The sequence below is a fragment of the Scophthalmus maximus genome, chromosome 11 (genome assembly GCF_022379125.1).
Source record: "Scophthalmus maximus strain ysfricsl-2021 chromosome 11, ASM2237912v1, whole genome shotgun sequence".
Taxonomy (NCBI): domain Eukaryota; kingdom Metazoa; phylum Chordata; class Actinopteri; order Pleuronectiformes; family Scophthalmidae; genus Scophthalmus; species Scophthalmus maximus.
This window is the reverse complement of record NC_061525.1, coordinates 21380796-21402192: the sequence shown is the minus strand read 5'-3', so window position 1 is coordinate 21402192 and position 21397 is coordinate 21380796. Positions and strand designations below refer to the sequence as shown.

General features: G+C 46.0%; 1 protein-coding gene across 2 annotated transcripts; it reads left to right on the top strand.

Annotated features, from left to right (window-relative positions):
* Window positions 1-194: 194 nt before the first annotated feature.
* git1 (G protein-coupled receptor kinase interacting ArfGAP 1) lies at window positions 195-21135 on the top strand. 2 transcript variants are annotated; one of them, XM_035623216.2, is made up of 21 exons: window positions 195-328; window positions 4293-4426; window positions 4865-4977; window positions 5843-5948; window positions 6326-6412; window positions 6527-6657; window positions 6757-6851; window positions 7042-7084; window positions 7937-7963; window positions 9200-9248; window positions 9550-9622; window positions 10221-10318; window positions 11382-11493; window positions 11799-11923; window positions 12854-13006; window positions 14024-14380; window positions 15882-15962; window positions 16601-16677; window positions 16800-16964; window positions 17054-17117; window positions 17260-21135. In XM_035623216.2, exons 1-21 carry the CDS (start codon window positions 277-279, stop codon window positions 17473-17475), a joined length of 2358 nt encoding a protein of 785 aa, XP_035479109.1. In that variant the 5' UTR covers window positions 195-276; the 3' UTR covers window positions 17476-21135. The 2 variants fall into 2 exon arrangements, with proteins under 2 accessions (XP_035479109.1, XP_035479108.1); XM_035623215.2 differs by having other exon boundaries at window positions 16601-16689.
* The last annotated feature ends 262 nt before the right edge of the window (window positions 21136-21397 follow it).

Genomic DNA, 21397 nt, shown 5'->3' with positions numbered 1-21397 from the left:
TGTTGCCCGAACTTGGCACTAGACTCTCAGGAGTTCCGTCGTGGACGGGGGGGGGGGGGCGAAGACGACACCCGCAGGAAACACACGGGAAATCCAACTGTCAGCTGGCCCGGGGAGAGCCGACCACACCAGCCGGCTTCCGGGGATTCAGGGGCCGCATCGTTCGACGGCGGTCGTCGGTCGGTCGGGTTCGCTTCGGAACGGGGGGGAAAGGGCGAGCACAGCCACATCATCGCCCGACATCCAGCCCTCTCGCTTCCAGCCACTTTTGCCGAGATGTCGCGGAAGCTGCAGAGGACAGAAGTCTGCGCCGACTGCAGTGCGCCAGGTAGGGAGGATAAAAAAAAAATCACAAAAAAAAAAAAATCTAAACAGACCACTGTTCTGTGGCCGGTGCGGTGGGACAGCGGGGGCCGAGGCTGCCGTCACTGTCGGCGGCTTCCGCGGAGCAGGAAAACGGCCGGCGCGTCCAAGCGGTCGCTTAGGCCCAAAATAAACAGTGAAAAAAATAGGCGTTATCACAACGGAAAATACCCTCAACGTCACCGCCCCCCTCCCATGCTGCGCCAATGTGAATTAATACTTATTTGACAAAAGAACACGTTTGTTTGGCGCAGTGAAATATGCGAGTGTCAGATTAATGACGTTTGTTTTGATTTTCGTGACCGGGGGGCAGACTTCTTCACGGGGTTAGCTCAGACTGGCTAACGAGCTGGCCGATTTTTCACTCACTGTCCAACCGACTGTTATCAATGATATTATTCTTTACACGTAATGAACTCACGTACAGCATCGTTGTGATATTTCCAAAAACAAACAAACGACCAGTGTGTTATTGTTCACTCACGACTGCGGCGCTGTGAGTTTGTGTGTTGCTGGCGGCTAACGTCAGCTAGCTTTAGCTACGATGTCAGCTAGCTAGCTGTAGCTAACTTTTGCTAAGCGGCTAAAGTTGTTGCTAGGTGTTAGCCGATTCCGCTAGCGCGTCAGCCGGCGGCCAGTCGCTTCAATTAGCCACTGTTCGATGACTACAGTAGATCCATTGTTTGAGATAATAAACATACAAAGAATTTGGAGTTATTGGTACAATAATTTCTTTACGTTTAGCTCAGTTTTCTGTATTTTAGTTTCAGTTTTTAAAAATGTTGTATAGTCACTAACAATGAGGGAATTTACAGGAGGAAATGAATCTAATAATTGGATTATTGAACATGACTCCACATGAACTTGAACGGAAATAAAAAAATGAACAGAGATCACCAGTTAGACAATGGTAACGTGTCATCCATGCAAATCTATGTGACATAGCAGCAAATAATGTTATGTATAGGATAAGTTGACCTCGTTGACCTTTTTTTTGTTGCAAAGCATGGCAAGGGAGTGCTGCACATGCAGCCTCACATGCCCTCATGATGAGTTTGAAGAACTTGTTTATTGGTGTGTGTGTTGTGTTCTTTGCATTCATTCATGTGCACATGCATTATTATAACAGTTGCTCTCCTCACAGCTGCTCCCCCTGACAGCAGTGTGTGTGTGTGTGTGTGTGCGTGTGTTTGTGTGTGCGTGCGTGCGCTTGCCTGCGCAAAAACTCTCCATAAGCTTTAGGGCCCTAATGTTCCAAAATAGTTGTTCAAGATTCTTGCTGATTTTTTTCATGACCTGATCCTAATCCCAGTTTCCACTTTATACAGCATCTGTTTGTCTTTCTTCCTTTCCTGCTCAGATGCTTTGACTCTGACCAGCGCTAATCAACCCCGGTTGAACTACTCTCCCTTGATTGTCATGGCAATTTTTTTTTTACAGTATGATTAATGTGCAACGGCCCCTGACAAATTCATCCTGTCTCATCAGACAAAATAACTTGTTTTTCATTATGGTAGTTTGCTGGTATGTCGGTGCAGCTGTATATTTCTTCTACTACCATGAGCTCCGTGCCTTTTAGCCGCTCCTTACGACGACACACACACGCAGTGCGTTCTGCAAAATGCTGACCTAGCCACTGGTGACAGGCCACCTCCCTACCACCCAGCTTTGTGTCATACTGGGGGGGTGGTGATAACTTCATGGCATGGCTACAAAAGACAGCTGATACTTCCAGTTCATGCAAAGCCCCTCAGGAAGCTTTAATATCACGCCATGGCAATACGCAGGGTTTCAGAGCCACGATGAATCACGCTGTCACAATGGCGAACTCTCGATTGAACACAGATGCAATTGTATGAGAGACGGAGGCTCTTGTGTAAAAGCATTTGAGACCAGTTTGACAGTGGCGTCCAATCTGGATATTGTCAAGTCGAGGCTGTTGTTGTTGTTGCTGTTGTTGCGTGAGTTTGAAAAGCAAAACATTAGAGGCAATAATGTATGAATTAAAATCCACCAGTTTTAGTGATGTGCTGGAACATGGATACATTAGTATCTATGTTGCACCAGGATACTAATGAATCAACTTGTTATAAATGTCCATGTCGGCACTTAAATTGCTGTTTATGTCAGCAGGAGTTTTATCCAACTTGAAATGGAATCATTTACCATTAATGCTCCTAATAATACATGTTTTGTTTGTTTGAATACAGGCTCAAGTGACAGTTATACAAAAAATCGTCAATGCCGTATTGACAAATGAGGCCAACTTTAAGGCTAAATCATGCCAATGCCGCATATTTGGCCAATACGCTGCTGCCAATAGTATATCCAGGTCTAATGGCTTAATGGTGTAGCTTCATATTGATCCGGCGAGCACGGCGGATGGCGAAGCCTGTGGGAGTTTTTTAAATTTATTACACAGATTAAGGAATTAAATTGCTGCAGTCTGGCCTTTAAAGACCACGGGCTACTGTTCTAAACTCGGCTATAGCTCTTATCAAAACCATTTTGCATCTGCTGGTAGGTTGTTTTTTGTGCAGAAAAAAAATATCTTTGCATGTCAGTTCATCTGATGATGGACTGTTTTAGCTCCATTTAATACCATAAGCCCAGACAGTTTTATCCCAGCCTGAGAGAGACTAATGTAGATTGTAGATTTGTGTGTGTGTGTGTGTGTGTGTGTGTGTGTGTGTGTGTGTGTGTGTGTGTGTGTGTGTGTGTGTGTGTGTGTGTGTGTGTGTGTGTGTGTGTGTGTGTGTGTGTGTGTGTGTGTGTGTGTGTGTGTGTGTGTGTGTGTGTGTGTGTGTGTGTGTGTGTGTGTGTTTTTTCATGCCTGCATCAAGTGCAATCTGTTTTGATTGCAGACTGTGTTAGATGTGAGCTGCTCACATCACATCAGGGTCCTGAGGGCGTAAACATGACCCAGACTCTGTGACTAGTCTGACAGGGTCAGCAGACAAACGTTGGCCTTAGCTGCTCCCCGTCCCATCCTCATCTTAATCATATGTTCCTGTGTGAAAAATATTCCTGGTTTGTGTACATGTGTAGTAGTATTATACACTTTTAGGGGTTTGGTCGTTTTCCTAATTTTCACACACTATTGCATTAATATCGAGTTAAACTTGGACGTTGTGTTGCCTTGACTCTGACCTTCACTGCACATGGTAGCTACACTTTAATTAAAATTCTTATGCACTTTATCAAAGCTGGGCTCTGTGCATGCATTAGTTCATTAGTGAGTAACAATTCCCAGTTTGAGCGGAGCTATGGGGAATTACAGAACAACCCACCATATAAAACATAGTGTGTGAACAGTATGATCCAGCTTGAGTAGTTAGGTATTTGATACGTAACAATCTTCCAACTGTAGCTAAATCAACCCCAAAAGGCTGGCTGATACTTAATGTATCTTTTCTACATATCATTGTATTGTGACAAAAAACCCATATTAAAAAAATATTACTGTTGGAATGTAATGTCTAAATACTGAATATGACTAAAAATATATTATTATTGCTAAATTCAATTTGTCCCATTTGCCCAAAGCCTACTGCAGCTCGTTGTTTTGTTATGAAATTATGTATCATTTAAAGTAAAATGTGAATGTAAAAGTAAAATGTAAGCCTGTATAATTCCAGATACCTCTGAGAATTTTCAATCTGATTGGAGTCTCTGTGACAGACGAACATCATACTTTACACTTCTATGCTGCTGCTCATCTTTATGTTTGTCGCTATTTCATTAACAATTTCTCACTATGCTGAGCAAATGTTTGACATAAACTTGAATGAAGTCTGGACTTGCTAGAGCTGTAGATAGAGAATATTTCTCTCTGGGATAAACGGCACCACAGCACAGTGAACTGTAATTCATACCTTTGCTAACTGCCCATGCAAACCAACCGACCATCCATGTCTCTCTCTTGTCAGATCCCGGCTGGACCAGCATAAACCGAGGGGTCCTGATCTGCGATGAGTGCTGCTCGGTGCACCGCAGCTTGGGGCGCCACATCTCCATTGTCAAGCACCTGAGGCACAGCGGATGGCCTCCTGCGCTGCTGCAGGTAAGGCTCTGGAAGGGAGACAGGGAGTAAAAAGGAGATTGGGGGGGGGGGTGGCTGGAAATAAGGTAACGCAAATGCAGTTAACTGAGACCTAGAGTACTGTCGCATGAGGTTAGGACTAATACAGAACGAGGAGGCTGAGCCACAGCTCTTCGAGCTGTGAATATAAAAAAAAGTCTTTCTTAATTCAGGGCCTTAAACTGTTGTAATTATTTTTCTTTAGCTTCTTGAGATATTCTTGTGATGTTGTCAGGGTGGTAATTATATTGTACACATGGTGAACCATGGTGTGTGTGTGTGTGTGTGTGTGTGTGTGTGTGTGTGTGTGTGTGTGTGTGTGTGTGTGTGTGTGTGTGTGTGTGTGTGTGTGTGTGTGTGTGTGTGTGTGTGTGTGTGTGTGTGTGTGTGTGTGTGTGTGTGTGTGTGTGTGTGTGTCAGATGGTTCAGACCTTGGCCAGTAACGGGGCCAACTCCATATGGGAACACAGTCTCCTGGACCCTGCTCAGGTGCAGAGCGGCCGAAGGAAACCCAACCCCCAGGACAAAGTCCAGTAGGTTCACCCGCAAGACACAAAACGTCACTTTCACACACTTGAGTTCTCGCCTCCGTCACCGTATCGTCTTTGCAGCGCACACGAACCGCTACATAACCTTTCTGAAAAAAATTGAGTGTTTTCACTAATGAAGCGCAATTGCACCCATCTTTTGTCTCCCCATAATGCCTTCCAAGCTGCTTTTTATTAGTCATGAATCACTTTGCTACTAATTTATGCTAATCTGATGATGATCTCATTTCATATAATTACACGCAGCATAGGGTATTTTTGGTTTGAACGCAGCTATGGGAAGGTCATGAGATCTAAAATGGAAATTTTAGAAGTTATAGATCTTCTGAGAATGTACTGAATTGCATACTGTTTTTTTCTAGTTGTAACCTGTCAAATCTAGTTTATATTTATAGTTCCTATATATATAAGTAAAATGTGAATGAACCATGCTCATGACTCACTGAGAAAGTGCAGTCTCAAGACATTTATTTGATAAGAGAGTGGGTGGTTCCTTTTTTTGTTTTTCACCGAGCACAAAGAATCCGCAGGAGAAAAAAGGATAAACCAAAGATTTAACTACATTTTATGTAAAAAAATTGCGAGTCAGTTATTCATTAACAGATAATAATTCATGAATAAACATAAAACAAAATGGTGCTGTCTTAAGTTTCTGAAAGGACAAACCACCTGCATGATGCTTCACACCCCACAGGGATCTGTTTTTCATGTGTACATGTTTATACACTCATCATGACGCTTAACGTAATTGGTTTTATCGACTGGAATCGTCGTGATGTATTTTAGATGAACCCGTTTTTTCTTTGAGGCCTGGATTTGTGCTTAACCGTCTTTACCTCCTCCTGTGCAGTCCCACTAAGTCGGAGTTCATTAGAGCCAAATACCAGATGCTGGCCTTTGTGCACAAGCTGCCCTGCCGCGATGATGACGGCGTCACCACCAAGGACCTCAGTAAGGTGAGCGCTCCGTGTTCCGCACAGCTCGAGGGGAGGGCAAGTGCATTACGATGAGCTTGGGTTAATTAGCCTATAAAAACACAGCGATACTGTAGAAACAGCATGTGTAAGCACAAAGGATGTTCTTTTTAAAGGTGTCAAAGCGAGAGGCCTTATACATAAACATGCGTGTGTGCGTATTCAACCACACACACACGCTCCCCAGCAGGAAGTGATCTGAATGACACAGCAGGATGTAATGGTCTCTAATGCTGTGGAGCTCGGCGGAGCTAATGAGGGGATTCTGCCTGTTTCTGTCTCACCACCATGAGGTTTAATCGTTCCACCCACATCTCTGTCTCTCTCCTCTGTCCCTCTCTTATTTGTTTCTCTATCAGCAACTCCACTCCAGTGTGCGGACGGGGAGTTTAGAGACGTGTCTCCGGCTGCTGTCCCTCGGCGCTCAGGCCAACTTCTTCCACCCGGTCAGGAAAAAATAAAAAATCTACTCGCTGACTCCCTATATCTAACAGTTATGCCACACTTTTCAGTTATTCACTCTATGCTCTGACTCTTGTTTGTTTCCCTGACCCCTGCAGGAAAAAGGCACCACCCCGCTCCACGTCGCAGCCAAGGCCGGCCAGATACTGCAGGCCGAGCTCTTGGTGGTGTACGGCGCAGACCCCGGAGCGCCCGACATCAACGGACGCACGCCCATGGACTACGCAAGGTACAAGGACAGTGAATATTTAAATGGAATCTCACATCAAATCAATAGGAAGGAAATAGGAAGGAATAATCTGTGCGTGTGTGTGTTTTTCTGCTCCAGGCAGGCGGGTCATATAGAGTTAGCTGAGCGGCTGGTGGAGTGTCAGTACGAGCTGACGGACAGGTTAGCTTTCTACCTGTGTGGACGGCGTCCAGGTAACTCACTGCACCAGCTCACATGCAGATCAACTGCGCTTAAGCATAACACTTAACCGCTCCTCTCTTCTTCTCTCCTCTCCTCTCTTCTTCTCTCATCTTTTCTCCTCTCTTCTTCTCGCCTTCTCTCCCCTCTTCTTCTCTCCTCTCTTCTTCTCTCTTCTTCTATTTTCTCCTCTCCTCCCCTCAGATCACAAGAATGGCCACTACATCATTCCCCAAATGGCAGACAGGTACGGACCATATTAAGATTATTATTTTCGGTCAAGGGGATTATGAAAACCCTTTCGTAGCGTGCATGGATCGCATGAAGTGTCTTTACTTTACCACTGAACTTAGCAACCTGACTCCGTACTTCTGTCTGCCTGGCACGGATTCATTTGATATTGATGCAGTTTTCTGACCAGAGGGTGGCCCCACAGTATATGTAACTGTTGTTGTAAATGCCGATTTGAGCCATTACAGGTAACTCTGATGATTGAGACACTTGGGGTGCGCTTGGTTTATAAATCTTACAGTGCAGGTTTAGTTCGGGAGGAGTTGGAAGTGCACGGTCAGCCCACAATAAATCAAGTTCAGTGCCACTTGGCTCCGTTTCCAGGCTTCTCGATGTGCAGGGCAAAACTCTCTCGCTCTTTTTCTCCGAGCCAACATGGCCTCAATAGGATAACAAATACAGTAATTTAATGGTATACAATAGTATTATGCAAGATATTGTACATTGTTAATTTCCATTTAATCATCATAGCATTCCCACAAACAGCACCTAGAAACAGCCGTTTACAGGTCACAGCTCTCGGTTAGATTCCTAGGCGGGGCGAATTAAATCTAGTATTATTACATTGAATATTATTTTAATACTACTACTATATACTACAAGCCAGGCACATCTCAAAGAGAATCACTAAAGAGTGGATCTTGCTACCGAGCTGCCGTCTAACTCCACTCGCATCTGTTTCTGTTTCTGGTGAACAGTTCCTCTGGATAACAACAATTAAAGCTGTTTTGATGTGGCTTCTCTGCCTTTCTTTCTGTCCCTCACTCCTTTTCTGTTCTCTCCACTTCGCTGTGCTTGGTGGAGCCAGAGCTCGTCCTAAGTGCCCGACACAGAGGTATCTTCACTTTCCTTCTTTGTTCCGTTTGTCTCCCAGAATCCCATCCTCACCACTCTGCTGCTCCCCCCCGTCTTTAGTTAGACGTCCCCTGTCTCTTACTAGAACAAGTCAACCTCTTCTTCAGTGTGTCCTTTGTGTTATCGTGAGTTGTACAATAAGTTCTGAGGAGGTTGAAATGAGGGCGTCCTTCAGTAAACAAGGTGTTGCTGTGCTCAGTGAGAATCACACCAGACATTTCCATATACTCAAATTAGGGATGCACCGATACTCTGCTCGTGTTCATGAAACTACTCCCATATTACAGCAGCAGATACCACTTTATGGCAACGTAGCATTGAGCAGGTAGGCGACATAAAGATGAAGAGGAGCAATGTCAGCAGTTTGTTAACGTAGGCGAGGATGAAAAAAGTAGAGCAGACCAACTATGAATATCTGAAGAAAATAAAACATGTTTTTTTGATAGTGGTATTAAATCCGATCGACCTCTGTTCTGGGGGCAACAGCCCATCTAGAGAAACAAATCATATAAAGTTATGCTAATCTGTACGTAACGAGTAGAAGCACCCGTGAAAATCATTTTCAACTAAACAAAACACAATTCAAACCCCAGACGACTACATCAGCATGTCACAAAAACACAAAAGCTGGCTCTGACGATCATAATATTTCATGCTTACAGCACAAAGCTATTCAGCATATGAAAGCTGCAAAAAGGGGCAAGTACTAATATCGGTACTCATATCAGCAAGTAGCTAAATGTAAGTAATTGTACTTGGTCTGAAATATAAAGTGGTATCGGTGCATCCCGAACTCAAATTGTACATCAGTTTACATCCTTACTGAGCAGTTCTGGCCACAAGTTTGTCATGAAATGAGTTAAATCTACCTAAAATAAAACAATTCTGTTAAACCTTTGTCATGTTACTCTTATGTATCTTTGTAATCTAACAAATCCACAGCAGCATATAGTTAGAAAGTTACAATTTGACTGATATATATATATATATATGTGTGTGTGTATGTATACCCATCCCAACCTAGACCCCCCCCCCCCCCCCCCCCCCCCCCCGTCTCCCCTTTCTAGAGAAACTCCCTTTCCCAGTCCTCACCTCTTTCTCCTCTTTCCATCGCTCCGCATCCAACTCCCCGACTCCCCCTCCGTCTCTTTACTCCACCCTTTCCTCCTGATGCCTGTCTGACTGTCACCATCTTTTTTTTCTTTTTCACTTTTAGTCTGGACCTCTCAGAACTGGCCAAGGCTGCCAAGAAGAAGCTCCAGGCGGTGAGTTGGGTCAAAGAAAATGTTTTATGGGTTTGACAGTAGATTGAACCATGGAAGTCATGTAAAAAGATAAGTTCTCAGTCAGATTTTCTGTTTTATGCCATAATTAACAGTTCATTAACATTAACAGTCACATTAACACATTTTTCCTCAGTGACTGATGATGAGACAACATGCCAGTTAAAATTAAAAAAAATTGCCACCCTTCATTAGTACATCTGTTTTTACAATACATGTGTACAAATATACACAAATACATACATGTTGACATATCTGGGGTCAATTTACTTGCCCGTGACAGCTCAATAATCGGCTGTTTGAGGAGCTCGCGATGGACGTCTACGATGAGGTGGATCGCAGAGAAAACGACGCAGGTGAGCCTCGTCTCCTTCATCCTTAGTTTCGTAGAAAGAGCTGCCTGTGCTTGTAATTTTTTTTTAATTTTATTTTTATCCATATTTGGAAAATACATGCTGAAAGAAATGTCAAACACCTCCACCAGACATTGTTGATTTGAGAGTAAAAGTAGAGACAGAGAGTGAATTTGAGGGACACAGAGGAGTAAGAAAAAAAACACTGCTGAAGAGGAAGGCAAAATGGAGCGAGCGAGTGAGGGAGGAGGAGAGTCGGGAGCGAGGAAGTGCCTCTTGAGTCTTTCTCCTCCTCCTCCTCCTCGTCTGCTCTTTTTTCCTTTTCTTCTCTCCCGTTTCTTGAGCAGCAGTCAAATTGTGCTGTCTGACAGAAGCGCTGCAGGTAAGCGACAGGGATACACAAACTCAGCCGCACGCAGTGGGAGGGCTCATAGCACAACGACTGAAATCCAGTGTTAAAGCTACTGTTTTTCCTTTTTGTTACTTCTCCCTGCATGTGTGGGTGGATGGACCGGGTGGTTGACTGCCCCGTGCTCCAGCCAAGGCGACCTCGTGGCTTAAACATACAGATTTATTTTTTGCTTCATGTTTGTGTCTGCAGTATGGCTCACGACCCAGAACCACAGCACTCTGGTAACAGAACGCAGCGCGGTGCCCTTCCTGCCCGTCAACCCTGAATACTCTGCCACGCGCAACCAGGTAAACAAACACGCTCACACATGCAAATGACAAATTTTTAGACATTCGTAAAAGACAAAGACAAATCTGTGAGAACGAAGAGATGAATGTGAAAGAGCCTCGTGATATCTTAGACAGTCAGTCAGTGTGTGTGTGTGTGTTTGGGGGGTGATGCCAAGAATGAGTGTGAAATTGACGAGGGATGTTCTTCAGCTGTGAGAGAGGAGGGACGATGTAATCCATCTGTGTTTCTCTCCCTCACTGTCGGTGTGTGTGTGTGTGTGTGTGTGTGTGTGTGTGTGTGTGTGTGTGTGTGTGTGTGTGTGTGTGTGTGTGTGTGTGTGTGTGTGTGTGTGTGTGTGTGTGTGTGTGTGTGTGTGTGTGTGTGTGTGTGTGTGTGTGTGTGTGTGTGTGTGTGAAATCCCACATGTCCTCTCACACACTTCCTCGTCATCCACGTGGCTCAGTCATGTGTAAACATTTTAAACACAAGCGCGCACACACACACACACCGAAAAAACACCCACACCGAAAAAACACCCACACCGCCACGTTTGCTCTGCCGTCACCGGGCAGTTCACGGCGGTTGTTTACGGTGGGAAACACATTTTTGTTTTCTGAAGTGGTGTGTTAGAAAGAAAAACGGTTTAATGATTCACTGCACAAACCTTTTTATTCTCATACATGGATGGTTTATGGTTTCATCGTGTGTGTGTGTGTGTGTGTGTGTGTGTGTGTGTGTGTGTGTGTGTGTGTGTGTGTGTGTGTGTGTGTGTGTGTGTGTGTGTGTGTGTGTGTGTGTGTGTGTGTGTGTGTGTGTGTGTGTGTGTGTGTGTGTGTGTGTGTGTGTCAGCATGACCGTGTTTTTCCACAGCCCATGCTCGTCGACCACAGTCGTCACCCACACACACACACACAGGCAGTGAAGCACTGACTTGTGGGTTGGATTGTTTTTGCATGCTGCAGGACTCCAGACTGAACTTTGGAAGAAAAGAGATGCAGATGCTAGTGCCATTGTGTGCATATGTTTACATAATATTCGAATTTCTTCTTCTTTGCCTTCTCCTCCTCCTCCTCCTCTCAGGGCCGACAGAAGCTTGCACGTTTCAACGCTCGGGAGTTTGCCACGCTCATCATCGATATCCTGAGTGACGCCAAGAGGAGACAGCAGGGGAAAGGTCTCAGCAGCCCGACTGGTGAGGACACACACACACACACACATTGGGAATAAAAACAAAAACAAAACAAGGACTTCAAACTTATTCTAGTCACAAATGTGGATGCTTACAGGTCAGTGTATTGACTTTTCGCAAAATGTTTTCAGTACAACATTGTAAAAGCGTATTCAAAATATTTCAGATGCAGCTGTGATTATGGCTGCAAACTGCAGCATGATGAATGAAAAAGGATGTATTGTTGTCCCAAGAGAGAAATTCAATAAATGTGAAAGGCTGAAATAACTGAATAAATGAATAAATGGGCTCATTCTTCCCTTTGCCAGACACACTGGACCTGGGCATCGACGACGACCAGCACGACTATGACAGCGTAGCTTCTGACGAAGACACCGACAGTGAGCTGACGGCACAGAACAACAACAACACGCAACGCAGCAACCGTGCAAAGGTAAAGCACCGGCCCACTGCTACTATGGCTGAGCCTTTAATGATATGCAAACAGCCCCTTCAAAGTAAGACCTACTAATACACAAGCAGCTGTCTGAAAGTATTAGCAAGCAAAGCTTCTTTTTTTCCCCATGGTTTCCTTCTTAAAACTGCGTGTCCCAGCATGCTTTGCGGGGAGTGGCCACGATCAGGGCTGCCACATAGCTTCTGAGTGACATCATTAGCCATTCTGGGTCGCTGTCAGAGAGGCATTGTTCATGCAGAGAGTGTGTGTGTGTGTGTGCGTGTGTGTGGAGGGGCAGAAGAGAAAGAGAGGAGAAATTACAAAGTAAACAACAAGTAAACCAGTAACTATCTCTGTTTCCTGTGCACATATTTAGCTCGGTGCTGAAAATACGGTCAAACCACAAGACAGAGGATCCGCTACCGTCTGAAGATGTTGCATTCATTACTCTTTTGTCCTTCTAAGATTGAATAGTGGTTAAGCGCTTGGAATAAGAGTGTGAAAGATGTTTTTACATGGTTCAGTTTGAGGGAGTGGTGTTGGACTGAGTCTGTGCATGCTCCAGCTCCAGGGTCACAGGAAGCGGGGGCGGATAGAGTATTTAGAGTAGAACTATGGCTCTACTGTCTTTCACATTTGGGATCAGATGTAGTTCTATGGCCTGCCCCCCCCCCCTCTCACACAGCAGTACGCTCTGTTTTTACCCAGCCAAAAGGGCATTGATTCATACTGTTACTGTATACCATTCACTATTTTATAAAAACCGCAAACATTAAATGTAGAGTATGAGTTAAATGAATCCTGAAGATACTGGAAAGGTCTATCCTGCAATAGCGACACAAACCTCATTGTCCTCATTTTGTCCCACTCTCCACCTTTTTCTGTTTTTCTTGTCCATCTTGTCTCGTTACGACCCATTTAATCCAGAGTATGGACTCGTCGGACTTGTCGGACGGTCCTATCACGCTGCAGGAGTACCTGGAGGTGAAGAAGGCCCTGGCCTCCTCCGAGGCCAAGGTGCAGCAGCTCATGAAGGTCAACAACAACCTGAGCGAGGAGCTGCGGCGGCTGCAGAAGGAGGTAGGGAGTATGGAGGTGGTCGGGATAAGCGGGATGGATTTATCGGGCATTAAAAAGTTCCAGAGTCTGAACATCCGCAGAACCTCAAGCAAAGTTTAGAAATACAGAGACCTGACATTTTATTTACTTAAAAAAATGGGAGATGGGAGGATGCCAGAAAGTTTGGCGTAAATTGTTTCCTAGAAAGGTTGGACGATTAAATCAGATGGGAAAAGGTGATGGTGGGTGGCGTGAAGCGAGAATGAAGAAGTGATCCAGACAGAACGGGGGCAAGGTGACGGAGAGACAAAGTTAATATTTTAAGATCTCTGCAAGCTGACGTATTTTTCCTGACAGGGTGTCAATTTCCAACAGTGTTGTCTCTGGAAGAGGAATTCGGTGACAAGCATTTCAGTGATATCTGGAAAACCAAAGGCAGCGGTCGCTCTCACGTGGAGCAGACGGCTGTTCTCATTTACGTTGTCAATTTTTTTTAGAGTTCAGTTTTGATGGCGCAGTCATCGTCATCATCATCATTAGCTTGATGTATTCATCAGTGGCTGCTAGCGTTACCTCATGACATTCCTGTGCTCCTGTCTCTTCCCCTGTCTGAGGAGTTAGTGAAGAGTAAAGGCAAAACACACACAAATGTTTCAAATGAGGAAGTTGTAGAGATTACATCAGTGCAGGTGATGCCATGTGACCCTTCACTGACCCCACTAAACCATGTGTACATGCAGGTATGTAGCTTCCTTCTACCCCCCCCTCCCCTCATGACCTAATCCCGGCCGCGCCATGTAACTTACTGCTGCGTCTTAACCGCACATCCCCTCCCTCCCTCCCCTGTACTGATGTGTGTTATAATATATGAGGCTTTTTTTTTACTGTACATGCGATTGTGGATTCTTGTTTTTTTTTAACCATTTAGTTGACCCCGCCCCCCTCCCTTGCCTTCAACCTCCCCCATGTGCTTCCCTCCCTCCATCCCTCCTTCCATCCTCTCATCCCTCCCCTGCTCCCCTTCCTCCTCTCCTGTAGATCACACGGATGCAGACGGAGAACAGTTCCATGCGGGGGGGCCAGCAGGCTGGGGGGCCAGCCGGCCATGGGGTAGGGGGGCCTGGTGGAGGAGGAGGAGGGGGCGGGGGAGGCCACTGGCAAGGGGGTGTGATGCGAGGAGTAATAGGCGGTGGGGGTCTGGGTGGGTTTGGGCCAGGAGCGGACACCCCGGGGCTCTCGGTGCCCTCCTCCGTCGCTCCCCACTCCCACCCCCACCGGAGAGACCGCCAGGCCTTCTCCATGTACGAGCCAGGGGCAGCCCCCGGCCCCACGGCCCATGGTCCCCCAGCCCTGGACTCCCTGGCAGCCCGCCTGCAGCCCCTCAACACACACAGCGTAAGTTAGAACGCCCCAGCCCCCCGGGCCCCTTCTACCTCCCTACCCTCCTATCGGTGGCCCTTATTGGCTCTCTTTGGCCTGACTGACGGGTGACAGCCCAATCTATTCTCCCCTCAGCTTCCTCTCTCTCTCTCTCCCCCCTGCATCTCACTTTGTGGTCCTTCTCCTTCAACGGTCCAGTTGTGCACGATCCCCCTTTAAAATGTGACCTTGATCTGTGGGGAGGTGCACCTGTCTGCGACCTGAAGGAGAAAGATGGAAGCAAACGGGATCCTCTTGACTGTTTGGTTGCCTAGCAACCGCTGCAACGCTCTGATCTCTAGCCTGCCTCGTCACCACTTGACCCTTACATTTTCAACCCTTTTTTTTTTTTTTTTACCTCCCAGTTAACCCCCCTGCTGCTGGACAGCTGCTTCTTATGAAAGACACACACAAACACAAAGATCCAGACTATCAAACAACAATATGAATCTGTATTGAATCGGCCCCAAAGTGTTTCTCAAGCTGTTTTCCTCCGCAAAAAAGTGTCCGGACATTTTCCCAGAGTTTGCCTTTTCACATATGAACAAGTCAGACACATTAACAGAAAAATCTACGGAACATTCTGCGTCTTCGGGGTCGAGCCTGCATGAGCCGGGACATTTTTCCTCCTTCATTATGGGCTCACTCTGATATTTTCCAGAAATCTTACCACGGCAGGAAAAGTTCAGGAAATATATCCGGACTTCAAGCGCATGTGTGAAAGCAGCTTCAGTGACAAACGTCTTCTGTCTTTCTTCTTTTTTTTTTTTGCAATGCTGTAATTTTCAGTTCGTTTCACATTCATTAGCTCCAACTCCCCCAACATGTTCTGCTCAGTTTCACCGGCCATTGTTTGACGAACACACGCACACACACACACATACATACAAACACACACACACACTCACTCGTCATCAGAAACCCTCCATGGACGATAAGTCACCGTCGCTTCACACAAAGATTTACCTGTCTGTCTGTTTTCTGTCTGTCTGTCTGTCTGTCTCTTCACCTGTCCGTCCTTCTGCTCACTGCTGTGCAGCCGTGCATCCTCTGGATGTAAGCATTCTGTCTGTCTTTGCATCGTGTGTCTTTGTCATTTCGTTCCGCCACTGTTTACACGACCTATGCTTGTGATGCATTTTAACACTGGAGATCAACAGTAGTGTGCAGTACGTGTAGTCAGTCTAGTTTCAGACGCTCTCTGTGCGATGTCGGTTTTAGCTGCGTGACCTTTGGACAACCGTAGAACCGTTTAGACCCGATAGGTTGACGAGTGAGCTGCTGAGTTGATCTGGCGCTGCTCTCACCGGCTCCTTCATTTTCTGTTTCTACAGTTTATTAAAAAAAAAAAAAAAAACACCATCCCATCTCTCCCTTTTTTTTTCGTTTACTGTTTCATCAACAAATCTTTAATTTCCTTTTCTCGTCTCTATCCCTTCGTCTCGGTCTCCCTCTCTCCACCCCCCTCTCTTCACAGGTGAGGAAGGGGAGTACAGGGGGCTCGTCAACGTACGGAGGCCACCATCTGTCTGGATCTACAGAGATGGGCAGATACATGGTGAGTTCGTACAGTTCACTGTTATAATTTTGTACTTCTACGTTGACCCTGCTGTTGGTCCATTCAGGAAATTGAGATTACATTTGCCTCCTACAAATACTGCAAGCTCTTGGATCACGGATCCTAATCCTGAATTTCTACCACAGCAAGACATGCACTGAAGTCTGGACGTTTTCCTGAATTTCGGGGCTGTGTGTGAGAATGTCCACATTTGTTGCTCGGGATATTTTCCGGTACTATTCCTGCCGGCCTCCTGAAAACATTTGAGTGAGTTCACAGCAGAAAAAAATGGGAAAACTCGGAATTATCGCCACTGTTATCGCCACATCCTGCCTCCAGCATGCTCTGACCAGATGCCGCAGAACATTCCGGAAATTTTGAGAACGCCAAACTCCGGAAAATGTCCGCACTCACTTTTCCAGAGTTCATGTTTGAAAACAGCTTGTGAGAAAAATTCATAATGCAGATATGAGGGTTCGTCCTTTAAGGAAAATTTAAACACAACCCACATAATTCAAATATTCCAGCGAAGCAACCACAATGAATCACTCATCGGGAACTTTGTTGTCGGACGAATCTCTTGTGCTCTGCAGGAGTTTGTGCGCAATGTAGTGACGGAACATGTTGTCCCTCCTCAGGTCTCTAAACCAGAGAAGCACGGCAGCGGCACAGACAGCGACTATGACAACACACATTCATATGACCTCTCGCTAAGGTCAGACTCACGGCAAGTCACTGTACACACGCACACGGATGAAAGCAAAAAAACAAATCTTCATCTGTAGTTGACCGACAGGGAAGTGGTGAATCAATACAAGTGCATGTTCCTCCCTTCAGTATGGGCCGCAGCAGCGAGGGGGAGTCAGAGGAGGGAGGCGGTGGGGAGACGTGGGAGCCGGACCCCACCCTGCCCTGCACGGAGGACGTCATACTGAAGACTGAGCAGGTGACCAAGAACATCCAGGAGCTGCTCCGGGCCGCGCAGGAGTTCAAACACGACAGGTGGGTGACATGGGGATCCATCTTCTTCATCATCAACCATCATCTTTGACTCGACCACCAAGTTCAATAATAATTCTCTCCTGCTCAAGCTTTGTCCCGTGTTCTGAGAAGATCCACTCGGCTGTCACGGAGATGGCGTCGCTCTTCCCCAAAGTAAGTCGTCCGTCGTCGTCCCCCCCCCCCCCCCCCCCCCCCCCCCCAGAGTCTTGTGTTTTATTTATTTTCTTTGTGCGTCTCTCATTCAGTTTTTTCTCTCGAGTTTTGACTCCTTTTTCGTTTTTTTTCTCTCCCGCAGCGTCCGGCGTTGGACGCCGTCCATTGTTCCCTCCGCCTGTTGGCGTCCAGCGCCTCGCGGTTGCAGGTGGAGTGTCGCAAGGCGGCGCCCTCGGAGCCGGGGGCCCCCGCCGTGGACTACCAGCTGCTCACGCAGCAGGTCATCCAGTGCGCCTACGACATCGCCAAGGCCGCCAAGCAGCTGGTCACCATCACCACCCGGGAGAAGAAACAGTGACCGGACAAATGGACGGACAGAGAGGAGGGGGGGGGGGAGAGGACAGATCAGTGCATGGGAGGGACAAAGAAGGATAACATGATCACACTAATGATGGGAGAACTGGGGACGGCTGAGAGAATGACGGGCACGAAGAAACTACAGAGAAGTTTGGAAACTGCATGGCAAGGAATCGGACGAAAGAGAGAAATCCCACGAGTGAGGAAGTGAAAGGTTTTGGGAGGACGAGCGGGAGGATCCGACATGGGAAACCGGAATAAACCTTCGGAATCAGATGTGTATAATAAAAACCGTTAAAACTGTGACGAAGCACGGATGTGAAAAATCCAGCGGGTGGCGATGTACAGTGAACTGGATCAGGAGATGTCAACCGCTTTTATTTATTGTCACCCGTCACTCGTCATCCCTCGCCCTCCCCCCATCTACCGTGACCGGGGAGGGAGGGAGGAAGTCGATCGACCATGACATACTCCAAAAACCACCGACAGGACTTTCCCCCTCTCCTTTCCTCTCTTGTCCCCTCCCTCTCTCCCTCTTTCTTTTTCCAACCAAACACCAGGTCTCTAACCCCCTGTCCCAAACACGATGAGCTACCGGTGCAGCCAAGGACGTCCAGGGATCCATCTCATGTCACCCCCACCCCGTCTCAGATGCTTCCTCCCTGGTTAACTTCTCCGACTTGTCCCCCCTCCACTCCTCTACGTTGTTGGTGGTACAACACGGCATGTTTTCATTTCTCTCCTCTCTCCTCTTTTTCTTTATTTTTTATTTTTGAAAATCGCAGATGGGTTCAATCTGCTCCTCCCGAGGACAAAACGTGACTGACTTACAAAAAAAACACTTACACTGGAATAATTGTGATTTATTGTTATTGTTTTATCATAATGCCGATTGTTGTTGTCGTCGTTGTTGTTATTTTTTTTTGTAATGATATTTTTACTGACTTGTCACCTTGATTTAACTCGTTTATGTTTTTCGTTTATTACATCGTCTCAAATATGATTTTTTTTGGGGGGGGGGGGTTATGGGAATAGGGAGGAACAGGTGGGAGCGCGTGCTCAACCTCTTACTGGGATTTTTCTTTCTTCTCTTTTATGTGAACATGCACACGCGTACGAAATGGAGAAGACGAGCCTGTGAAATGGTCCTCGACGTTTCTGTCGCTGAGTGACAGTTGAGGTTTTTTCTTTCCTTTTTTTAATGTTGTAATATGTCATGTGGCCAAGGGGGTTGAACAGTTGCCAAAGGAGGATGCGATATTGGGGAGATTAGTTTTAGATTTTTCTGTCAGACCCTGAATGCCCCTTGGTGCATCACGACAGGACCTGGATCAAAATGCTCTTTTTTTTCCTTTTTTTTTTTAAATGCCTCATTTAGTGGAATCATCTCAGAAACAACCTCAGAACAAACTCACAAGCGTCTGAGGATTCATCCCTCCGCCGACGTTACTGACACGGCTACGGTTTTTCGCTTCTGGGTGCTTGATTTGCACGGCATCCATACATTTACATGTGCATGCTAAGAAATGAGGAGTCACACGAGTTGATATGAGATCCTGGTCTGAGGTCGACCTGTGGGAAGCTCCAGATCTTGCAAACCTGGAGCTAATTAACTTTTTTTTAATATTTGAAATTAAAGGGGCAGTAAGCTATTCTGAAGCAAAACACGTTTTGTAACAATAAAATCAGTGGATATTTCTCACGGTCCGAAAAATGTTTGGATTTTCTGCATGCAAAAATGGTCCACACACAACACTGTGAGTGCAGTTTGTGAGGATCACTCGTCGACACCTAGCGGGCGGCGCCGGTCTCCCAGCTCCCGGGTTCGCCAGTAAAATCACAATGACAACAAAGAGAAACAAACTCTCTCCAAAATCGCTTACTGCCCCTTTAATTCATCCACCTCAAGCCTGCTTCAATTTTTATTATTTTTAGTTTTTTTGCCATGTGTTATTTACACCGTGGCGAGCACAATTGAGCCCGTGGCGGCGGTGGGGGTGGGGGGGGGGGGCACCGTTGTGCCGTTAGTTTCTCCGTCTCCACCTGTTGACCCCACCCGGGCCACAGAAGTTGCCACTCTGAGCTCACCATCTCTTTAACTCTGCAAATGGGAGACAACATCGGGAACAAGGATCTTTCTTTTATTTCTTTTCTTTTTCAAAGATAGAGCGCTTAGCCTTTCGTAGGTTTAAATCTCGTTGGTCAGGAAGGGATTTCCGACGGGATTCACCACCGACCTTTTCTCCCTCTAACGATTCTGCAGCTCGTTTCTCAAAGTGTGCAAGGCCCCAGTGACCCTGCTCATCGCTCAAAGGCTTCTCGCAAATCAACTCGCCTGACACAACGACCTCATCCTTCAAACAGCCGTTACATCTCAACTTTGTTATAATTTCATTTTTGTTATTTTTCCTTGTATTAATGCCTTTGAGCAATGAGGCAATCAAGACCTGAACCGGCCACAAACACTTTGAGAGAGTTGTCAGACCATCTTCAGCACTTCTCTGTCCGCCGTATCCACAGTTAGGTTTTTGTTTTTCCCGCCACTTCCTCCCGCCCTCCCATCGTCTGACTGTCGGTGTTCGTCAGGAGGAAGTTGGAGCGTTTTTCTCTGTTCCCTGTCAAAACTAATCGTGTCCAGAAGACTCTTGAAATGTATCATTGTTTGATATCGAATGCCTTTGCACATCGTCGTCATCATCATCTCCATTTTGACTGGCTGAGTTACAGTGATGTCGTACTGACTGCACGCACGCACACACACACACACACACAGGGGCCAGCAGAAAAAGCTTGTCCCTTTAAATCATGGTCGCCCCAAGTTTTAGATTAGAGCCATATATATATATATATATATATATATATATATATATATGAACGTATATTTTCATGCCTATATTTTATATTAAGCTACGCGTTAGGGTTATGTTCGTCTTATTCGTCGGCTCAAGTGAGCTTCAGGCCAAGCATCTTCACGCTCTCTCCTCCTCAAGTCCTGACACCTAATGTGCTCGTGGATACTCTATGGTTACGGCACATGAAGTACAAACTAACGATCCTATCACAATCCGCAGGAAGTGAGGAGCGAGGTCGACCGTTAGATTCCGCCTTCGTTGCACTATTTTCAAACACCAGCTGGATGAAGTACAGGAGCTACTTTTACGTACTCCGCGCGGTGCAGGGGGCTTGGACGTGGCGATGAGAAAAAAGGGTCTGAAGCGCACTGTGACCACAGCACTACAGTCATCTCAAAACTAGGGAGGGTCTAAAAAAAACACACACAGCCTCCTCGGGCCCCCCCCCAAAAAAGTGTGCCCACTATGTATGGGGTGCCTCCAGTATGAATGTTAAATGCCCCCCACACACACGCCCAACAACACCACTCAGTCGGACCAAGCCTTCCACACAAGTACAAGCATTTTAAGTTTGCAGCCAGTGACTTACACACACACTAAAACACACGCTTCTGATTCTCAGCCGTCCCGTCTCCATGTTTCTTCACAGCTCTTCACTTTGGGAGATGAGGGGACGGGGAGAGTTTATCTTTTAACAGAAGACGTTAAAAAAAAAAACTGTATAAAGTAGAGAAAAACAATGACTTAAAAGAAAGAGGTCAGTCGTAATGGAAACATAAGCTGTACATTTGTAATAAAATAAAAAACAAGTTAATTGTCCCGCGTCATTTCTTCTCTTTACTCTAACAGATGGTGTGTATTTATTTACTGTACATCTATGTGTTCTAACTTTAAATCAACACCGGAGGGCACAAACCTTCAGGGGTCAGAACTAAACTACATAATGACAGTTTTAAGCAAAAAGATAAAACTGAATCGTCTACTCATTATATTGACTCATTTGGCAGATGGTTTTACAACAGAGGGACAAAATGAAAATGTCAGTACAGTAGGAGATTGACATTTTAGATG

Bases quoted from the DNA above. Each gene is read 5' to 3' on its own strand.
- git1 (XM_035623215.2), top strand. From the start codon at position 277: ATGTCGCGGAAGCTGCAGAGGACAGAAGTCTGCGCCGACTGCAGTGCG. The intron at 7,964-9,199 runs GTATCTTCACTT...TTTCACTTTTAG, and splicing joins CCTAAGTGCCCGACACAGAG to TCTGGACCTCTCAGAACTGG. The intron at 16,690-16,799 runs GCAAGTCACTGT...TCCTCCCTTCAG, and splicing joins TCGCTAAGGTCAGACTCACG to TATGGGCCGCAGCAGCGAGG.